Source organism: Saccopteryx leptura, chromosome X, assembly GCF_036850995.1.
Source record: "Saccopteryx leptura isolate mSacLep1 chromosome X, mSacLep1_pri_phased_curated, whole genome shotgun sequence".
Taxonomy (NCBI): domain Eukaryota; kingdom Metazoa; phylum Chordata; class Mammalia; order Chiroptera; family Emballonuridae; genus Saccopteryx; species Saccopteryx leptura.
This window is the reverse complement of record NC_089516.1, coordinates 30,339,195-30,361,399: the sequence shown is the minus strand read 5'-3', so window position 1 is coordinate 30,361,399 and position 22,205 is coordinate 30,339,195. Positions and strand designations below refer to the sequence as shown.

At 40.0% G+C, this 22,205-nt stretch overlaps 1 protein-coding gene across 3 annotated transcripts in view; it reads right to left on the bottom strand.

Moving 5' to 3' along the window:
* The window catches only part of PRRG1 (proline rich and Gla domain 1), a 120,873-nt gene that overhangs the window by 16,408 nt on the left and 82,260 nt on the right, over positions 1-22,205 (bottom strand). For all 3 annotated transcript variants that reach the window (XM_066356579.1, XM_066356580.1, XM_066356581.1), the window contains exon 3: positions 1,029-1,189. In XM_066356579.1, the coding sequence (XP_066212676.1) occupies positions 1,029-1,189 (161 nt within the window). The remainder of the gene's footprint in view (positions 1-1,028; positions 1,190-22,205) is intronic.

Sequence of the window (22,205 nt, the reverse complement as noted above, 5' to 3'; positions counted from 1 at the left end):
TTAAAAAAAAATTATTTATTTATTTTTTTTGCATTTTTCCAAAGCTGGAAACGGGGAGGCAGTCAGACAGACTCCTGCATGTGCCCAACTGGGATCCACCTGGCATGCCTACCAGGGGGCGATGCTCTGCCCATCTGGGGCATCGCTCTGTTGCATCCAGAGCCATCTTAGTGCCTGAGGCAGAGGCCATAGAGCCATCCTCAGCGCCAGGGCCAACTTTGCTCCAATGGAGCCTCGGCTGCAGGAGGGGAAGAGAGAAACAGAGAGGAAGGAGAGGGGGAGGGGTGGAAAAGCAGATGGGCACTTCTCTTGTATGCCCTGGCCGGGCAAACCCCTTTTCTTTAAAACTTCTGAAAAAAAATTTACTTCTTTAATAAAATTTGATGCTCCTCTAGCACATCTGACATCCCTTGTTTAGCACCTAGTGTTATTTTTTTGGTACAGAGGAATGAGTCTTTATATAATGTCTGCCTCTGCTAATGCAATTTACAACTGCAAAGCAGTTCTGTAGAACTTTTACCACTGTCTTTTGCTTTCCGATTCCTGATCTTCTTGAATAGCATGCAGACTAAAGAAAGGTGAAGAAGACTATTCTCAAGGAGGGTGAGAGGGTTCAGGTATGTCTTTTCTTTTATAGGAAAAGTAAATCATTTTAAAGTAGTCTCAACATCTATTAGCTTTCTCCACACTTTCTCTCTGATTAGGCAGAGTAAGGGCATAAAGTTATCATAACATTCCCTAAACAAAGTTTCCTATGAAACAAATGCTTCCCCTTGCTAACATGACAAATCTCACTTCAGCAGACTCCTATGGAAACGGGACCCACAAAGACAGACCAACACACAGGGACATGAACCTAGCCCTCTTATCCACATGGACTTTTTAGTTAGATGCCACTTTCAGAGTTCTTCACAAGGGTAATTTTCAATTGATAGCAATACACACCATTTGGGAATGCAGATTTCAAACATACATCAAAATATGTAGGCAAATCTGTAAAAATTTTTCAAAATTATCAATATACTTACAGTTTTTTCATTATTTTCAAAAGCCTCTCTTGCTTCTTCGAATGTGCATCTTTCTTCTCTGCATTCACGCTCAATGTTGCCCTGTCTTATTTCTTCAAAAAGCCCATTGGCTCTTGGGTAGCGTTTTAGTACTGAGTTGGCTTTTTCTCCAGTGAGGAAAACTAAATAAGACATACAATAATAAATATAAAATTGTAACAAAAATATATGGAAAGTTCATATACAAGATGAAAACTGCTATATGCTCTTTATAAAACAGAGCCAACATCCTAAACCCTTTTCTGTGAGTCAGCAATGAAGTAACATTTACATTTAGCTCCAAACCACCACATGTGCCATCTTCCTCATCACATGAGCATGTATGAGCTTTTAGTAGCAATTGCCCTGGGCAGGGACAGTGACATAATTAACTATGTTATATTCAGACTTCAGCACATTCCTTCCAAGTGTGAGTGTTTAAATATAGTAACAATGATACTGCCACTTATACCTATTATTATAAGTGAATACCCCTAGGCATTCTGCTTTTGGACTGCAGCAAGCAAATCAAAATCCAGTCTCTAGGCCATCAGTCTTTGTCCCCTAACTGAAAACAAATAAACTCCAAATAACCTAATAGTATAAACCCAGAGGACCCTAAAAAGAAGAAGTGACAAAACAATATCAAGAAATTAAGATAAATTTGGTCATAATTCATTTCAAGGAGCACTAATAATAATTTTGTTCTAAATTCACTTAAATATATTGTAATACTTTAATATATTTAGCCTCATTTCACTGCCCTTCAGAAAAAAAATTCTGCATGACTTACAGAGGCATTTCATATAAATATTCAATATGCACATTTATGATACCCAATAAAATAAATAAGTTATATGCAGTTATAGGAAATTATTTTTATCTTTACATACAGAATTCATTTTAAACTCTACTTCAGTTACATTTTTTAAAAAGTGTCCTGCTTGTTTGCAGAGATAAATATAAAAGTACTAGAAATTAATCTCTATTAATGTAAAAAAAATAGAAAATTCCCTAATCTGCTAGACTTCTGGCATGGACAAAGGCACATTATAAATCCTTCAAGTTGTTTTTAAAAATCTATATCTTGCAAAGAACATTTTGAAGTAAATGAAAATCAGTAAATACTCTTTTAAAAATGGCAACAATAGCAATAAATTTAAGGTTTATCTCATTATAGAGATGTGTCTTTCACTTTATACAAGATACGGATTTATTACTGAGGATTCCTTAAAGTATCCAAACTGACACCAGCTATATTCATCTGTATTAGGTTGAAAACAATGGTGGCCTTCCATAAGTGTTTCCTTCCTTTTGTACCTCAGAAGGGTAATCATCTATAAAAAGGAATCACAGAGGGATAAAATATCATTAGAAAAAATCTTAAAAATAAAAATTGTGGTAAGTACTATGAAGGAAATTAAAAGGGTACAATTGAGTTGAAGAATACCACTGGGATTTTCTAGCAGTGCTTCTCATAGTTTAGCAGCATCAGAATACCCTAGAGCAGGGGTCCCCAAACTGCGGCCCCCTGAGGCCATTTATCCGGCCCTCGCCGCACACCCGGAAGGGGCACCTCTTTCATTGGTGGTCAGTGAGAGGAGCATAGTTCCCATTGAAATACTGGTCAGTTTGTTGATTTAAGTTTACTTGTTCTCTATTTTAAATATTGTATTCGTTCCCATTTTGTTTTACTTTAAAATAAGATATGTGTAGTGTGCATAGGGATTTGTTCCTAGTTTTTTTATAGTCCGGCCCTCCAACGGTCTGAGGGACAGTGAACTGGCCCCCTGTGTAAAAAGTTTGGGGACCCCTGCCCTAGAGGACTTACTATCACATAGATTGCTGGGCTCAGCTCCCACAGTTTCTGATTCCATAGATCTAAGTGGGCTAAGAAGTTGCATTTCTATTAAGTTCCTAGGAAATCCTGGTGCTGCTGGTCCTACTACCACAGTTTGAAAACCACTACTACTCAAATGTGAGTTCCTTAGAAAACTAGTGCTGAGGAAAGTATTTATAGACTGCTGGGATTAACATATTTAAAAAGATATTTTATTATATGACTTTTTAGGGTCCTTAATATATATATATATAATATATTTGTAAATATCCAGAAAAGAAACATTACACATGCATTTGTCATATTTATTTGACTGTAGCACCCTTTTTTGAGGGATATTTTACTGAATCAACTACCTCGCCATTAATCTTATTTATGCCCTCTGAAATGACAGAAAAGTCTCCTCTATATAACAAGGCCAACTAATAAAGATAGTAACTGATTTCCCTTGAGTCTTCTATTTCCCAGGATAAGCACATTTAGCTCCTTCATCTATTGGTCATATAAAATGTATAGGAGTCTTTGCATCATCTTTATCTCATAAAATACAGTGTCCTACATTGAGTGCAACAGTCTTTAAGTATGGCCTGACAGGTGCAAAACTGAATGGGAGTATCTGCTTCCTTGTTATAAAATACAATAGATATGTTAAGATACCTGTGGCTTTTGGGACAGTTTTCTTGAAGATGAACCAAACAACAATAATGTATTTTAAGTTTTTAAGAGAAAAAAAATGGAATTCTCCTAAGAGAAAGTAATTTTCTTATATGCTATCTATAAGGAAAAGGGGAATCAAGGAATGTAGCCAACTCTTATAACCAGAAAGCAGACTGATTTAGATTAAGCAACTATAAGATAATGTAGCATGCCACACATCTTTTCATCTCAGCCTAATCGCATTAACAAGAGCGTGCCACAGACACTTTCAGTGTATTTCTCCTACTGGGAGGCAAAGTAATCTAGGTAATGTAATAGTGAGAACTCTACTTAGATTAAGCTGGCAAGTAGATTTTGTCTTATTTGCCAAATCTGGTCAATTAGAAGACACTACCTGGAGTAAGACTATGGCCAGTAGGAAATATATTGTTATAGATTAGTTATGTCTGCTATATAATAGGAAACAGAAAGTATTTACCAGTGTTTATTGAAGTATTTTATAAATCTAATGGATGATAACAGAATTAGGGTATTTTTAATGTGGAAACAAAATAAGGGGGTAAGTGGCAACTTGGAACTATAGGATAAGATTATGCTATCTCTTTGTAAAACACTAGGTAATTTCCATGATGTAAGAGCTTCTTTTTGACTTCTAAAATTAAAGCAATGATGTTTGAAACTAAAGTTCATCACTGCCCTCTGCTTCCTTTTAATCAAATTGTGTGTTAGTCTACAAAATGTGGTCCTTTGGCCACTACACCCACCATTAAGAATCATGTGTATGCCTTCATCAGAGATTACACTTTATACTATATACATCAGAGTGAATATACTTTGAGAACACAACACTGAGGTTTTATTAAAAACATGTACTTTTCTCGTTAAAGGAAATAAAGACAAAAGTAAACTTTTCTTTAGATACAGTTAGAAAACATCCTTATTAAGTTAGTTATTTAAAATCTAAGACTGATGCACACACATATACCCACAAGATAATTATATTTACTCAAAAATATTACTACTTTTTCATAATTTCAAAATAAATAGCTGTCACCTATGCTTTCTCTTCAAAACAAAAGAATAAAAAGAATAAATAAAAATGGTTTCTCATCAAGGAAATCCCTAAATTACTGCCTTACACCAAACCATGCAGTTGTATAATATATTTTTAATGTGTTGCAGGATACAAAAACTCATATTTTAATGAAAAAATCTTTAGCCAAGTGAAATCCATCCTGTCCATACATTTGCTGAAAAACAGCAGATGATAAGGTCTGAAAATAAACAGCTGACTTGGAAAACTCTCTACTATAATTATCTAATCAGTTTTCTCACCTTGGGTCTTAATTCAATAAAGCAGCAGTCATTATTTCAAGTTGCACCTGTTTACATTTTTCTTTCTTGTAATTTATTTTTATTTAGACAATTAAATTTAACAGGGTGACATTGGTTTACGTTTTTCTTTTAAGTGAACAAAATTTTAAGAGGACTGTGTACAATGAGATCCTGACAAGTCACAAAGGTGAGAAGCAGATGGCCTCTGCCCTCAAGGTTCTTAAGTGCAAGAGATAGTGAAGATAAATGATACACAAAGAGCTCTAATGCAAAATGAACATGGTAGATGCTTTCTGAGGTCAAAAGGCAGGCATATTTCTACTGGATAGGTGTGTTTAGGGGTGGGAGAGAGACTTAAAGAAAAGCCCCTAAAAAGGGCATTTCAGCTGGCCTTTTAAAGATTGGCAAGATTAAGACGAGGAAAACCATTTTAGGAAAACAAAACAGTAAGTGAAGGCTTAGAATTGAATAAAGGAAGAGTCATAAATAAGGAACAGTGAGCTGGTTGGTAGGTGCAAGATTCAAAATAGGAAGAGTGGGAAATTAAACTGGAAACAGGCCAACAGCCATGTCACAGAACCACTTAATGCCAGGGTAAGATATTTAAACTACAGCATTCAAGATTTCAGGCCAATTCTTCAGTGAGAATAACCTAGAAAAAAAAATATATCCCCTCATCCTAACCCCAAAAGGAGGGGAAAAGGCCTGGTAAAAGGCCCCTTACAATAGACAAGATTATGAAATAATGAGATCATGCACTACAATGGTGGCAACAGGAATGGGAAGAAAGGGACAAACGTGAAGGATGCAGATATTGGGTAATTTCTTTGGTTACTACATCCACCGTGCACCATATTCCTCAGTCAAATCAGAGCTTACCATCCTCAGAACAGACTCTTTAATGCCTCTATAATACTTCTTCTGTCTAGTGATTCTTATTCCATTCAGATGTAACATCCCCAGTGTGTACTCCCCACTTCATTAGATAGAGCTGCTGTAGACTCTCAATATTTACATATACTTAAATTATAGCAATTAATTAAACTGTATTTGATTCTTGGTATGCCTATCTGGGTTCCCCCCTCAAGAGTAAGCTTCTTGAAGGCAAGGCTCACGTATTGAAAGATAACACCTGGCAAAGAACTTGATACAGAACAGGATTTAATAAGTATGGAATAAATGAAAAAGCAAGCAGAATGGGAGAAACCTGAAGACTGGACTAGGAGCTGGGAAGCAGTAGACTATGCCTCTAATTATGAAAAAGCACTACAAACTTACTATATTATTGTGATATAAATACATTGGCAGCAAAGTCTTAATGATGAAACACTTGCATATCCTATTTTTTTTGCAAAAGAAACTACCTTTTTTATTAATTTTAATGAAGTGACATTGATAAATCAGGGTACATATGTTCAGAGAAAACATCTCCAGATTATTTTGACATTTGATTATGTTGCATACCCCTCACCCAAAGTCAAATTGTCTTCCGTCACCTTCTATCTGGTTTTCTTTGTGCCCCTCCCCTCCCCCACCCCCTCTCTCTCCTTCCTCGCCCCCTCCCCCCACCCCACCCCTCGTTACCATCACATTCTTGTGCATGTCTCTGAGTCTCATTTTTATGTCCAAGTGTCCGTCAGTGGACAAGTGGATTAAAAAGCCTTGGTACATATATACTATGGAATACAATTCAGCCATAAGAAATGATGACATCGGATCATTTACAATAACATGGATGGACCTTCGTAACATTATACGGAGTAAAATAAGTAAATCAGAAAAAACTAAGAACTATATGAATCCATACATAGAAACTACCTTTTGAAATTAGTAGAACACTGCTATTTGTGCTCCCCTTGGAACAGATATATTTTTGTTCTGTAAGAACCATTTGATTTCATGTTTTTCAATTGCTGGTCCATCAGAAATTTCATGCCAGTCTGTGAAAGAGTTAACTACCCTGATGTATGAAGACTATAGTCTATGGTTAACATTCGTGGACCAACACAAAATTTCTGTTAACTTTTTTGCTGATCAGCACAAAATTTCTGGTGAACAGGCACTGATTCACAGAGCTGTGGTTGAAAAGCAGCTGTACAGAGGTAGACTAGCTGAACACCTACTGTTCTGGGAAGAGGACAGAGCCAGATGCATTTTTGGCTTAGCAAGGAAATAGCACTTTGATCCCCAAAGTGTGTAACAAGCTCCCTCCCCGAGTGCTGCAGCAAACTCATAAAGAAAGAGCAGGATATTTTACATTTTTGAAGGGAATGCATTGGTATTCAATATCTGTTGGACACCATACAAACTACTAGCCTAAGGTAGCTCACAGTGTGAAAGAAAAACAGCAAAATGGAGTTGATACTGTTTAGAGAGATATCTAAAATGAAACCAGGAGGCCTCTGGGAACCTAAGCTAACTCACCCCCCCTTTCCCACGTGAAACTGAACTTTTAAACTGTGCTAAACCAAACACCTACATCCTGATACAGTTCCTGGAACTGGTTTTGCCTCACTAAACTCTGTTAAAAAATAAAATTTTCACCTAGTAGTAGACATAAGGAATTAATCATGTAGAGCACAGCATTAAGTCTGCTTGCCAGTTTCAATCACATATCTTTCAAAGCAACTTATGCAGCCCTTTTGAAAGCACTCCTTTTTCTGCCTTTATAAACTCTGTCCTTTTCTCTGTGTCCCCCTTGGAATACAGTTGGGGTTTCTACCAAACATTGTTTCCAGGATTGCAGTTCCTAAAAAGGATCCCCCCAAAAGCTTTTATTTGCCTTGAAGTTCTTGGTCAAAATTGATTGACAACAGTTTAGTCATTAGATAATTCTATATTCATTTCCTTTGTGAAGCTGGATTTTTAGCTGTGATTAAAAAAAACTGTGGCAAATAAATGTAGAATAGAAAATGAAGGTAGTATCCTTCTATAACTAATATTCTCCACTATCCAATTGGATCCCAAGGTTTGAGAAGTTGTGCAGTGCCCATTAGGCACATACATCCTATTAGTAAGTAACTCCATGGCTACTTAAGGTTGAAATAAAAATATTGCTTTCTTGCAATTTGTTTATATTATTTTTCAAATGGCTACTAAGGTATCAGGATATAAATATTTATTAAGTTGTTTAGACAACTACTTAATAAACAGAACTATTAAGTATTTCTTTTGGTCTATAGCTGCTTTGAAAACAAATCACTGTGACAACTAAAGGTACTGTAAACTCAGAAAGTTTGAGAACTTCTGACCCAGGGGTTCTGGAGACAGATGTTGTCTTGCTACTCTTTCCCAAATATGGACTTTTGGCACATCAAGCTTGAATGGGCTATGAAAGTCCTATGAGAAAGGAGACCATGATCCCTTTTGGAAGTTCCAAGTTACCAAAACTTGTCAGGAGGATTCAGGTGGGTTAATCCTGTCCTGATTATTAAGAATACTAGGAAAAGAACACAGTATAGTGTGCTACACTATCATGTTACATCACTCAGTTGTTGGTTACACTCAATTAGCTACTTTAGTTCTATGAGCTTGGGGAAGAGACCAGAAATATGAAAACTAAAACAACAGGGCCACCAAACAGCTGAAACATTGGGAAATCAGGCCTAATTATGGAGTGAGCACAGGTGAGTGAAATGCTAGGTACAAATGTGCCCTCCACTTTTCAAAGCCCAGCTGAGGCAACTTATGACTCAAGTTACTGTAGTGATTCCTTTAGTGTCTTTGACACTGTCTGGGTACCAGAAAGCCTAGTTTGGGCTCTGTAATACCAGTGGCCAACACCAGGCAGGTACACATGGATTTGGGCAGATGGTAGAGGCACTGTGGAGCCAGAAAGCATTGGACCATTTCTGTTTAATAGATTCTCCCAACGACAGATGAGCAAACAGGCAGGGGAAAACTGCTTCTTATGGCAGCAGGTGAACAAACAGCAAAATGGTCCCTCACAGTGGCAGACAGGCAATCCACAATCTTCCCTGGGAGCAAGCACCCATAGCCTCATATAGAGCATACACACATGGTACTGCCACGTGCTCAGTCACTGATCTAGTGAAGTGCAAGTGAGCAAGCCTAACACAGCTGTTTTCCAAACAGGCTTACTAGTTTTGATGTAAGACGATATACCAGCAACAGTGGCAAAAATATCAAGAGCAAGAAAGAATGTGGATTTTCTAGAAATTAGCTGAGCATTTTATTATATTTTCTTTCATGCAAGAGTCAGGGCCTACTCCTCTAGACTTAATATGCAACCCTAAAGTACTTTGTATTTCTCATAGGAATTGGCTTGGTCAGGGAAGGAAGAATGATATTCTTGTATTTCCAAGGGCTATGGTTCTTTAACTTGAGAAACAAATGTAATCTCTTTGGTATTCCAAGCTTGTTAAGTGATGCATGTCAGTTATACATTTTAATAGTAAGAAAAAGAGTTGCTAGAGCATGAGTCCACCAAACAAAGACTGGGAATCATAGTAGATCCATCTAATACAATGAAACAAACACAAAGAGAAAGCCAAAGTGGGAAAAGAAACAGGCCCCAAATGACAAAACAGAAGAAATCTCCAGAAAAAGAGCTAACTAATAGAGTTCAAAGTAATGGTTATATGGATGCTCAAGGATCAAAGTGAGAATATCAACAAAGAGATAGAAAGCATAAAAAAGGACATAGAAACCATAAAAAGAAACTGGTCACAAATGAAGAATGCAATATCCAATGCCAAGGAAAAAAATGAAAGGAATAAATACTAGGTTGGATGAAGCAGAGGATCCAATCAGCGATTTGGAAGAAAAGGTAGGGAAAAACACACATTTAGAGAATAAAAAGAACTTAAAAAGAATGAGGAGCATGAGCAGGTAGTGGCAAAATTGAAAGAGCATCAGCCTCGGATGCTGAGGACCCAGGTTTGAAACCCCAAGGTTGCCAGGTTGAGTGCAGGCTCACCAGGCTTGAGTGTGTGGTCACCAGCTTGAGAATACAGTCACCAGCTTGAGCATGGAGTCATACATATGACCCTGTGGTTGCTAGCTTGAGGCCAAAGGTCACTGGCTTGAAGGTCGAGTTTGCTGGCTTGAGCAAGGGGTCACTGGCTCCAAATAGATGCCCCAGGTCAAAGCATATATGAGAAAGCAATCAATGAACAACTATGACTTGATGTTTCTCATCTCTCACCCTTTCTGTCTGTCTCTCTTTCACTGAAAAAAAAAAAAACCAGTATGAGACATCAGAGTAATGGTGGTGTGAGAGATACTCTTAAACTCTCCCTTTGAAATTTCAACAAATTGAATAGCTATAACTTAGCAATGGAACCCTAGCTGGGCCCTCAGACTTGCCTGAAAGATCTGTGCATTAAATTGACTAAAGGTGGGAAGGGTAGAGGCAGTGGTAAAAGATAAGAAGCACAAATGGTCATGCTCTGAAGAGGAAAGAAGCCCAACTGTCTGGATATTTTCCTGCTGTGGCTCCAGAGAGAGAAAAATCCAGAGTCTCTGGGTCGCCTTCTGCCAGGAGGAGTGAATAGATTGGGGAAGAACACTTAAGAAGTAATAAACCAGGGCACGGCAAGATGATGATGTAGTCGGCAGATGTACCAACTTCCACCTCCCAAAGTGGATTACAACTTAATTTTAAGAACCATTATCTGGAAAAACAAACTCTGGACTAAACTAAGAGGACTGTTTAACCAAAGAACACTGAAGAAGCCACATTGAGACTGGTAGGAAAAGCTGAAATGTGGAGAGGGCTGCCCAGCTGCCAGGAGTGAACGGCAGCCCGGAGGGACTCGCATGGCAGGAAGTGAGTTTAGTGGAGAGGGGAGGGTCCTGGGCTCCAGGAACAAAGCCCCAACCTGCAGCCCCAGAGCCTAGAAGAAGCGTATGGACAGCATTTAGCTGCGAAACAAGTCAGGATACTGTTTGTGAGAAAGAGACAGATTTCTCAGACCCAGGATTCTTCTTAAAGGGACTGCACAGAAAACCTCTTTCACAACCACTCACCCGGGATTCTGAGAGAGTTGAGAGGACCGGAATAGCAGGAAGAGAGTGTAATCTAGGAGGCACAGGGAGAAACACTTTGAGTGACAGCCACCCTAACTCCTGGGCTGAGTAACCCCTCAAATCCAAAGTGAACATTTTCCCTGGAACAAGCAATACCAGCAAAGGGAAGCAGGACACCAGCCAAACAAGCTCTCCTGTTGCACTCAGAGCAGAGTCGCTTAGAAGAAGAGAGCATTCAGGAATACAGTATTGAGTGCTTAGGTCTGAGTTGCAGCACCCCCAAACAAACTGCTGACGGCTCACCGGAGGGCTCGCGGGGGTGGGATGTAGAATCATGGTCCCATCAGCGGGGGCAGAAGCTGGGTGGGCCAAGACTGAGAACTGCAGTGAGCTCAGTCTCCTCCGGTGGGGGCAGAAGAGGCACATGCAAGCAGTCCAACCCAGCTGTGGGCCAGGTGAGCAAAACTGGTCCTGCCTGCAATCCGCCCACAGGGGAAAGGAAAAAGCTGGGGAACTACAGAGACCCGCAGCTGAGCACCAGAGCAAAGCCTCACCCAGCCCGTGGAGCTCCTGGAGCTTGTGGCCTGATGCATGAGTACAGCTCCGCCCAAAGAGGTGGGGCAAAAACTGGGGAACAGGTGGAGATCCGAGGCTGAGCGCTGGTGCACGGACCCGCCCAGCCTATGGAGGCAGTGCTTAGGGCCAGCACACGAGTGCAGCTCCGCCCACAGGTGTGGGTCGGGGAATAGGCAGAGACCTGAGGCTGAGCATAGGAGTGCAGCCCTGATCAGGGTGCCAAGGAGTGCGGCAGAGGCGCAGCCCCACCCATGGGGGCAGGGCAAAGGCCAGCCCCAAGGCTTGTAAACCTAGACATGTGAACACAGCCCCTCCCATGGAGGAGAGGTGGAAACCACAGTGACTGCTGCAGCAGGACGGCCCCAGCAATGCCCATACCTGAACTGCTGAGGCAGCAGCAAACGGGGTGGCAGGCCTGCAGACAGACCACACCTAGGGAACACAGAGGCTACACCCATTAGATTCCAGTGGCTACACATTTCTTATACACAGAGAAAATGGGAAGGCAGAAAGATGCAACCCAAATGAATCAAGAGAAATCCCCAGAAAAGGACTTGAACAAGTCAGATATAACTAAATTACCAGATGCAGAGTTTAAAATAATGATTCCTAGGATGCTCAAAGATCTTAGAATAACAATAGATGGACATAACAAACAAATAAAGAGATAGCAAGTATAAAAACAGACATTGAAATAATAATAAAAGAATTAGAAATGACAAATACAATATCAGAAATGAAGACCACAGTGGAAGGAATTAAAAGCAGGATGGATGAAGCTGAGGATCGAATCAGCGAGTTAGAGGACAAGATAAATGAAGGCATGGAAGCAGAGCAGCAAAAAGAAAAGAGACTCAAAAAGTCAAAGGAAATTCTAAGAGAGCTCTGTTGACAACATGAAAAGAAATAACATCCACATCATAGGGGTATCTGAAGAAGAGAAAGAACAAGAGATAGAGAACTTGTTCAATCAAATCATAGCTGAAAACTTCCCTAAATTGATATAGGAAAAAGTCACATAAGTTCAAGAAGCACAGAGAATTCACTTAAAAAGAGAATCAAAGAAATCTACATCAAGACACATCATAATTAAAATATCAAAGCTAAGTGATAAAGAGAAAATATTAAAAGCTGCTAGAGAAAAAAAGGCAGCTTTTTTTATTTTCACCTACAAACGAGCCCCCATAAGGATGACATCTGACTTCTTCTCAACAAAAACACTTGAGGCCAGAAAGGAATGGCAAGAAATATTCAAAGTAATGCAGAACATGAGGCTACATCCAAGACTAACTTATCCAGCAAGGCTTTCATTTAAAATTGAAGAAAAAATAAGCTTCCCAGACAAAAAAACAAAACAAAAAACTCAAGGTATTCATTACAACCAAATCAATACTGCAAAAAATGTTAAGGGGCCTATTGTAAACAGAGCAAAGAGGGAAAAGAATATAATAAAAGAGGAATATAGATTTAAAGAATAAAATGGCAATACAAAACTATATATCAATAATAACCTTAAATGTAAATGCATTAAATGATACAATCAAAAGACATTGGGTAGCTGCATGAATAAGAAAATAGGACCCATACATATTCTGTCAACAAGACACACACCTCAAAACAAAAGATGCACATAGACTGAAGGTAAAAGGATAAAAAAAATATTTCATGCAAATGGAAATGAAAAAATGCTGGGGTAGCAATACTTATATCAGACAAAATGAACTTTAAAATAAAGGCTATAATAAGAGATAAAAATGGTCACTACATAATGATAAAAAGAGAAATGCAACAGGAAGATATAACCATTATAAATATCTACACACCTAATATAGGAGTACCTAAATATATAAAGCAGACTTTGATAGATATAAAGGGTGAGATCAACAGCAATACTATAATAGGAGGGGATTTCAATACCCCACTAACATCACTAGATAGATCCTCAAGAAAGAAAATTAAAAAAAAAAAAAACCCAGCAGACTTAAAGGACACACTAGATCCGTGATGATGAAACCTTTTTATACAAACCATCCACTTTTGCAGTGCTGGTCAACCTGGTCCCTCCTGCCCACTAGTGGACATTCTAGCTTTCATGGTGGGCTAATCATGGTGCCGTTCATTGCTTCACTACTGCCCACCATGAAAGCTGGAATGCACACTAGTGGGTGGAGGGACCAAGTTGACCAGCACTGCAAAAGTGGGAGGTTTTTATAAAAAGGTTCGCCATCATGGCACTAGATCAACTGGATTTAATGGATATCTTCAGAACCTTTCACCCTAAAGCAGCAGAATATACATTCTTTTCAAGTGCTCATGGTATATTCTCTAGGATAGACCACATGTTAGGGCACAAAAGTGGTCACAACAAATTTAAGAAAATTGAAATCATATCCAGCATTTTCTCCGATCACAATGGCATGAAACTAGAAATCAACAACAGAAAAACTGAAAAATACACACTTGGAAACTAAATAGCATGTTATTAAATAAGGAATGGGTTAACAATGAGATTAAGAAACAAATTAAAAATTCCTAGAAACGAATGATAATAAGCATACAACAACTCAAAATTTATGGGACACAGCAAAAGCAGTCCTAAGAGGGAAGTTCATAGCATTACATTCATACATTAAGAAGCTAGAAAAAGCTCAAATAAATAACCCTTCATCCAAAAGAACTAGAAAAAGAACAGCAAGTAAAGCCCAGAGGTAGTAGAAGGAAGGAAATAATAAAGATTAGAGTGGAAATAAATGACATAGAGGCTAAAGAAACAATACAGAGGATCAATAAAACCAAGACCTGGTTCTTTGAAAAGGTAAACAAGATCGATTAACTTTTAACCAGATTGAACAAGAAAAAAAGAGGACTGAAATAAAATTAGAAATGAGAGTGGAGAAATATTAATAACAACTGACACACAGAAATACAAAGTATTTTAAGAAAATACTATGAAGAACTGTAAGCCAAAAAATTAGACAACCTATATGAAATGGACAAATTCCTTGAAACATAATCTCTCAAAAATCAATCTGGAAGAATCTGAAAACCTAAACAGACAGATTACAACAAATGAAATTGAAACAGTTATCAAAAGACTCCCAACAAACAAAAGCCCTAGGCCAGATGGCTTCACATGTGAATTCTGCCAAATATTCAAAGAAGAACTAACTCCTATCCTTCTCAAGCTATTTCAAAAAATTTAAGAGGAAGGAGGACTTCCAAGCTCCTTTTATGAGGTGAGCATAATTCTGATTCCAAAACCAGGCAAAGATAACACAAAGAAAGAAAATTATAGGCCAATATTCCTGATGAATTTAGATGTTAAAATCCTCAACAAAATATTAGCAAACCGGATCCAGCAATACAGTGTGTTTGTAAAGTCATGGTGCACTTTTGACCGGTCACAGGAAAGCAACAAAAGATGATAAAATGTGAAATCTGCACCAAATAAAAGGAAAACTCCCAGTTTCATACCTATGCAGTGCAGTTTGATGTGGGCTCATGCACACATTTTTTTTTTAATTTTAATAATTTTATTTTTTTAATGGGGTGAAATCAATAAATCAGGATACATATATTCAAAGATAACATGTCCAGGTTATCTTGTTCAACTATGTTGCATACCCATCACCCAAAGTCAGATTGTCCTCTGTCACCTTCTATCTAGTTTCCTTTGTGCCCCTCCCCCTCCCCCTTTCCCTCTCCCTCTCCCTCTCCCCCCTCCCTCCATAACCACCACACTCTTATCAATGTTTCTTAGTCTCACGTTTATGTCCCACCTACGTATGGAATCATGCAGTTCTTAGTTTTTTCTGATTTACTTATTTCACTTCGTATAATGTTATCAAGATCCCACCATTTTGCTGTAAATTATCTGATGTCATCATTTCTTATGACTGAGTAGTATTCCATAGTGTATATGTGCCACATCTTCTTTATCCAGTCATCTATTGATGGGCTTTTTGGTTGTTTCCATGTCCTGGCCACTGTGAAAAATGCTGCAATGAACATGGGGCTGCATGTGTCTTTATGTATCAATGTTTCTGACTTTTTGGGGTATTTACCCAGTAGAGGGATTGCTGGGTCATAAGGTAGTTCTATTTTCAGTTTTTTGAGGAACCACCATACTTTCTTCCATAATGGTTGTACTACTTTACATTCCCACTAACAGTGAATGAGGGTTCCTTTTTCTCCACAGCCTCTTCAACATTTGCTATTACCTGTCTTGTTGATAATAGCTACTCTAACTGGTGTGAGGTGGTATCTCATTGTAGTTTTGATTTGCATTTCTCTAATAACTAAAGAAGATGAACATCTTTTCATATATCTGTTGGCCATTTGTATTTCTTCCTGGGAGAAGTGTCTGTTCATGTCCTCTTCCCATTTTTTATTGGATTGTTTGTTTGTTTGTTGTTGAGTTTTATGAGTTCTTTGTATATTTTGGATATTAAGCCCTTATCTGAGCTGTTGTTTGAAAACGTCATTTCCCATTTAGTTGGCTGTCTGTTTATTTTGTTATCAGTTTCTCTTGCTGAGCAAAAACTTCTTAGTTTGATGTAGTCCCATTCATTAATTTTTGCCTTCACTTCTCTTGCCTTTGGAGTCAAATTCATAAAATGCTCTTTAAAACTCAGGTCCATGAGTTTAGTACCTATGTCTTCTTCTATGTACTTAATTGTTTCAGGTCTTATGTTGAGATCTTTGATCCATTTTGAGTTAATTTTAGTACAGAGGGACAAACTATAGTCCAGTTTCCTTCTTTTGCATGTGACTTTCCAGTTTTCCCAGCACCATTTATTGAAGAGGCTTTCTTTTCTCCATTGTGTGTTGTTGGCCCCTTTATCAAAAATTATTTGATTATATACATGTGGTTTTATTTCTGGGTTTTCTATTCTGTTCCATTGGTCTGAGTGTCTATTTTTCTGCCAATACCATGCTGTTTTGATTGTCGTGGCCTTATAATATAGTTTGAAGTCAGGTATTGTAATGCCCCCAGCTTCATTCTTTTTCTTTAGGATTGCTTTGGCTATTCGGGGTTTTTTATAGTTCCATATAAATCTGATGATTTTTTGCTCCATTTCTTTAAAAAAGTCATTGGAATTTTGATGGGAATTGCATTAAATTTGTATATTGCTTTGGGTAATATGGCCATCTTGATTATATTTATTCTTCTTAACCAAGAACAAGGAATAGTCTTCCATCTCATTATATCTTTTTTGATTTCCCTTAACAATGGTTTATAGTTTTCATTATATAAGTCCTTTACATTCTTTGTTATGTTTATTCCTAGGTTTTTTTTTTTTGTTGTTGTTGCAATCGTGAAGGGGATTATTCTTTTGAGTTCGTTCTCAAATGTTTCATTGTTGGCATATAGAAAGGCTATTGACTTCTGTATGTTAATTTTGTATCCTGCAACCTTACTGTATTGGCTTATTGTTTCTAGTAGTCTTTTTGTGGATTCTTTGGGGTTTTCGATGTATAGGATCATATCATTTGCAAAAAGTGATACCTTTACTTCTTCTTTTCCGATATGGATGCCTTTTATTTCTTTGTCTTGTCTGATTGCTCTGGCTAGAACCTCTGGTACCACATTAAATAACAGTGGAGAGAGTGGATAACCCTGTCTTGTTCCTGATTTAAGGGGGAAAGCCTTCAGTTTTGTGCCATTTAATATGATGTTAGCTGATGGTTTATCATATATGGCCTTTATCATGTTGAGATATTTTCCTTCTATACCCATTTTCTTGAGAGTCTTAAACATAAAATTGTGTTGTATTTTATCAAAAGCTTTTTCTGCGTCTATTGATAAGATCATGTGGTTTTTGTTTTGTTGATATGGTGTATTACGTTTACCGTTTTACGTATGTTGAACCATCCTTGAGATTCTGAGATGAATCCCACTTGATCATGATGTATTATTTTTTTAATATGTTGTTGTATTCGATTTGCTAGTATTTTCTTTAGTATTTTAGCATCTGTATTCATTAGAGATATTGGTCTGTAGTTTTCTTTTTTTGTGCCATCCTTGCCTGGCTTTGGTATGAGGGTTATGTTGGCCTCATAAATGACGCACAGATTTTTTAGGGCTCCTTAGGTAGCTATCCCATATAGCCTCTACATGTGGGTGGAGCACAGAGCACATTCCTAGCAGCTGCAGCTGATGCAATGTTGTGAGAATACTCCAGCTCCCAGAATACTCCTGGGTATATCGAGGAAGGAAGCTCACCCGCTATAAGGAAGTGACTTAGCGCCAACCATGCAGCTCCCTGATCTTTTTAGCCATTGGCTTTGAGGACACACTGTAACACTGTATAGGCTGAAGCTGTGTATACAAGCTAGCATACTTCCTGAATAAAGTGGATTTGCATCACTGAACCTGGTCCCTGGAGTCAGGTCTTTGAGTCTCTGTCGTCCTCACCCCCAGCAGGACTTGTCCACAACTGGTGCCCAATGTTGGGCTTGTCCACAACTAGCGTCTGAACGTGGAGCAGGGATCTAACCAGCATCCAAGGGACGGGTGAGTGACCTGCTGCAATGGGAAACCTTCTTCTCCCCCACTCTCGAGCCCCGCAGGCTCAAGCCCTGCATGCCCTATTGCATAGTAGGTGAGTTAAAGTTTGTGAAAAGGATCTCTGTATTTACTGGGAGATTCTCTCTGGTCTCAATGCCTGGATTGAAGATGTGCTGCTCTGGGACCCGGGGACTTGGGCCCGAGCTCTTTGACGCGTTTGTTGGGCTGAGGTGCATGGGGGGGAAAACCTTCCCTCTTCAACTCACTCCTGCCTAATTGGCAATACGCATCTGTTTGACTGGTGCTCCTGCTGGGGACCTTCCGTCAGTCCCTAAGGTCCTACAGGCTACTCCTCTTTCAGAGGAACCCCTATCTTCCTATTCGCCCCCCTCCACTGAGGAGGAAAGTAGTTTAGCCTCCAAGTTTGCGGCTGAGCGCGCAGAAATGAAACTAACCGAATTGCTAACTGCCCCATGAGCTCCACCACCGGGAAAAGCAGAAGCCTCTACTTCTGCATTCCCTGGTGGGGCTCAATGCCCCACCCCAGCCTCTCGGACGCCATTTTCTCCAACACGTGTTCATGCTGCAGACCCATGGGCCAGCCTATATGTCCCCATGTGTCAATGAAGAGACATTTCCCATGCAGCATTAGGATTAGAGCCCCTTCACCTTTTTCCGGTCAATATTAACCCTGCCGCTGCAAGACCTCAAGCATGGTATCCACATGACCAAAAAACAGTCGTTACTCTCAGAAAAGCTATCCAGGAAGATGGCCTTCATTCCTCCTATGTTCAGCAATTACTTAAAAATATCAGTGTTAATTTAAATTGTCCCCATAACTGGAAAACGTTAGCCTGAGCAGTCCTTACCATGGGTGACTTAATACAATAGAAAACTTTATACAATACGCAATGTGAAATAATAGGTGAAAGAAATCAAAGGGTTGGTATTCTCTTCCCCCCAGAAGCCCTCAAAGGAGAAGGGCAATTTGCCTCCCCTGCCGTACAGGCTACTGGACCCCCTCAGTATTTTAATCAAGTACGTCTATGTGCCACTAGAGCATTTACTCAAACTAATGCTCATGGAAGGTCCTTAAAGCTTTCCAAATTGCTTCAAGGTCCCAATGAACCGTTTTCAGATTTTCTAGGAAGGGTCTAGGAAGCTATAAAGCGTAAAGTTACGTACACTGATGCGGTCGATGCTCTAACTAAAGAATTGGTGTGGGTGGCCCTGGCCGGTTGGCTCAGTGGTAGAGCATCGTCCTGGCGTGCAGAAGTCCCGGGTTCGATTCCCGTCCAGGGCACACAGGAGAAGCACCCATCTGCTTCTCCACCCCTCCCCCTCTCCTTCCTCTCTGTCTCTCTCTTCCCCTCCCGCAGCCGAGGCTCCATTGGAGCAAAGATGGCCCGGGCGCTGGGGATGGCTCCTTGGCCTCTGCCCCAGGCGCTAGAGTGGCTCTGGTCGCAACAGAGCGACACCCCCTGGTGGGCATGCCGGGTGGATCCCGGTCGGGTGCATGCGGGAATCTGTCTGACTGTCTCTCCCTGTTTCCAGCTTCAGAAAAATACAAAAAAAAAAAAAAGAATTGGTGTCGGAAGGCACCAGTGGACAGGCAACAGGGCCAATTAGAGCTGCAGCCCTAGATGATTGGGTCCTTGCCTGCCGAGATGCAGGCAGCAACTCAGCGGCGGCCCTTGCTACCGCTCTTGCAGCCCAGTTTAGTGTCTCCCATCAGGGAAGCCAGCTGACACAAGGATCCTGCTTTGACTGCAAGGGCAGAGAACATTTTGCAGGGCAGTGCCCTAATAGGAAATGAAAGAATGATAAAAAGCCACCTTCTGTGCCCCCATTGTAGAAAGGGATTTTACTGGAAGCGAGATTGTTGCTCAACCACCACCTCGGATGGAAAGCATCTAGAGTCTTTAAATGAAAAGTGCGGCAGCTCTCAGCCCTGCCCAGAAGAGAGCAACTCCACACAGGAGTCTACTGGACCTTACCCTTAACCCAGAATAAGGCCTTTCTAACCCTGCGAGTAGAGGGCCATTCCATCCTTGGGCTCGTAGATTCTGGTGCTGATGTTTCTGTAATCAGAGAGGAAGATAAAAAGGAAGGCTGGGCCACGCGGCCTGGACCTTTAGTACAAGGAGTTAGTGAAGTACAACTGGTCCAACAATCCATCCGGCCACTCCATTTGACAGATCCTGATGGGGTGACTGGAGTTTTCTGTCCTTTATTTATGACTGAATTGCCACATACACTTTGGGGATGGGATATGCTGTCTTTAACTCGTGTCTCTATTACCAGCCCCCCCCCCCCAATTCTAAAGGCCACTGCTCAATTAAAAACTCTGGAATCCATCAAACTTACATGGGATACCAACCAACCAATTTGGGTTAAGCAGTGGCCTTTAGCCTCTAAATTAAGAGTCACACAAACTAGTTCAGCAACAATTAGAAGCCAAACAATATTGAGCCTTCCACTACTCCTCATAATTTGCCTGTTTTTGTAATTCAGAAAAAGGCATCTGGAAAATGGATATTCCTTCATGATTTAAGGGCTATTAACAAGCACATTGCAAAGATGGACACTTTACAACCAGGCTTGCCACATCCCTCTGCAGTGCCACGGGCTGCCCATATTAAAATTCTAGACATCAAAGACTTTTTTCTCAATCCCCTTCCATCAAGAGGACAAGCCTTATTTTGCTTTTACTGTGCTTTCTATTAATCATACCCTTCCAGCTCAAAGGTATCAATGGGCAGTCCTACCGCAAGGCATGAAAAATAGCCCCACCGCCTGACCTGTGGTGGTGCAGTGGATAAAGCGTCGACCTGGAAATGCTGAGGTCGCCAGTTCGAAACCCTGGGCTTGCCTGGTCAAGGCACATATGGGAGTTGATGCTTCCAGCTCCTCCCCCCCTTCTCTCTCTTCTCTCTCTCTCCCTCTCTATCTCCTCTCTAAAAATGAATAAAAAATTAAAAAAAAAAATAGCCCCACCATTTGCCAGAACTATGTAAGCACATCAACATCTACCATTATATGGACGACATATTAATAGCTCATGTCAATCCTATGATCTTAGAAGAATGTTACCAGCAGCTCTTAACTAATCTGAATGCCATTAGGCTCTCTGTAGCACCAGAGACAGTACAGACCTTGCCGCCTTTTAATTTAATTTTAATTTTTTAATTTTATTTATTTATTCATTCTTTTAGAGAGGAGAGGGAGAGACAGAGAGAGAGAGGAGAGACAGAGACAGAAAAGGGGGGAGGAGCTGGAAGCATCAACTCCCATATGTGCCTTGACCAGGCAAGCCCAGCGTTTCGAACCGGCGACCTCAGCATTTCCAGGTCGACGCTTTATCCACTGCGCCACCACAGGTCAGGCCAGCCTTGCTGCCTTTTACTTTCTTAGGGTACTGCACAGGGAAAGAAATTACACCTATTTCCTCTATGCCTGCAATGCCTCAACAATGCTCTTTACATGAATTATGAGAGCTATGCAGCCAAATAAACTGGATACGTGGATACCTATCTATTTCTACTGCTGAATTAGATCCACTATTCTTCCTCCTTGAGGGCGACATAGAGCCTACTAGCGTCTGCCATCTAACTACAGCAGCAAAACAGGTTATAGCAAATATCAACACTGCTATTGGCTCTGTGTCAACAGCTAGATTAGAACCTGATCAGCCAATCTCAGAATTGTCTTAGCCACAAAAGACACTCCTACCGGTGTCCTGTTTCAAAACAAACCCCTTTATTGGGTACATTTAGCATATAGTCAGCTATTTAAATCACCTACAGCAAGACTGCAATCTGCATTCTTGGCTGGAAGCTGCAGCAAGCTTGTGTCACCTTGTATGGCCAAGAGCCTGATGTACTTATTCTGCCAATTTCTCTTGACCATATTCAATTTCTCTTAGCCGATGATTTAGAAATACAGACACTGTTAGCTAACTAAACTGGACAAGTAGACAATCACCTCCCCAACGATCGATTCTTACAGACCCTACAAAGAATCCCCCTACAAACCACCCCTCATTCGTATCCAGCATCTACCCCTCTTCTGCACAGCATGTTTGCGTTTACAGATGCCAGCAGGTCCTATTGTGGAATAGTGTTCAAAGCACAAACAGAAGGCACTAAATTCCACAAATTTAATTATGAGGGATACGTACAAGTAGGTAAACTACTAGCCATTTACTATGTGCTACGCCTTTGGCAACATGGCCCCCTTAACATATTTT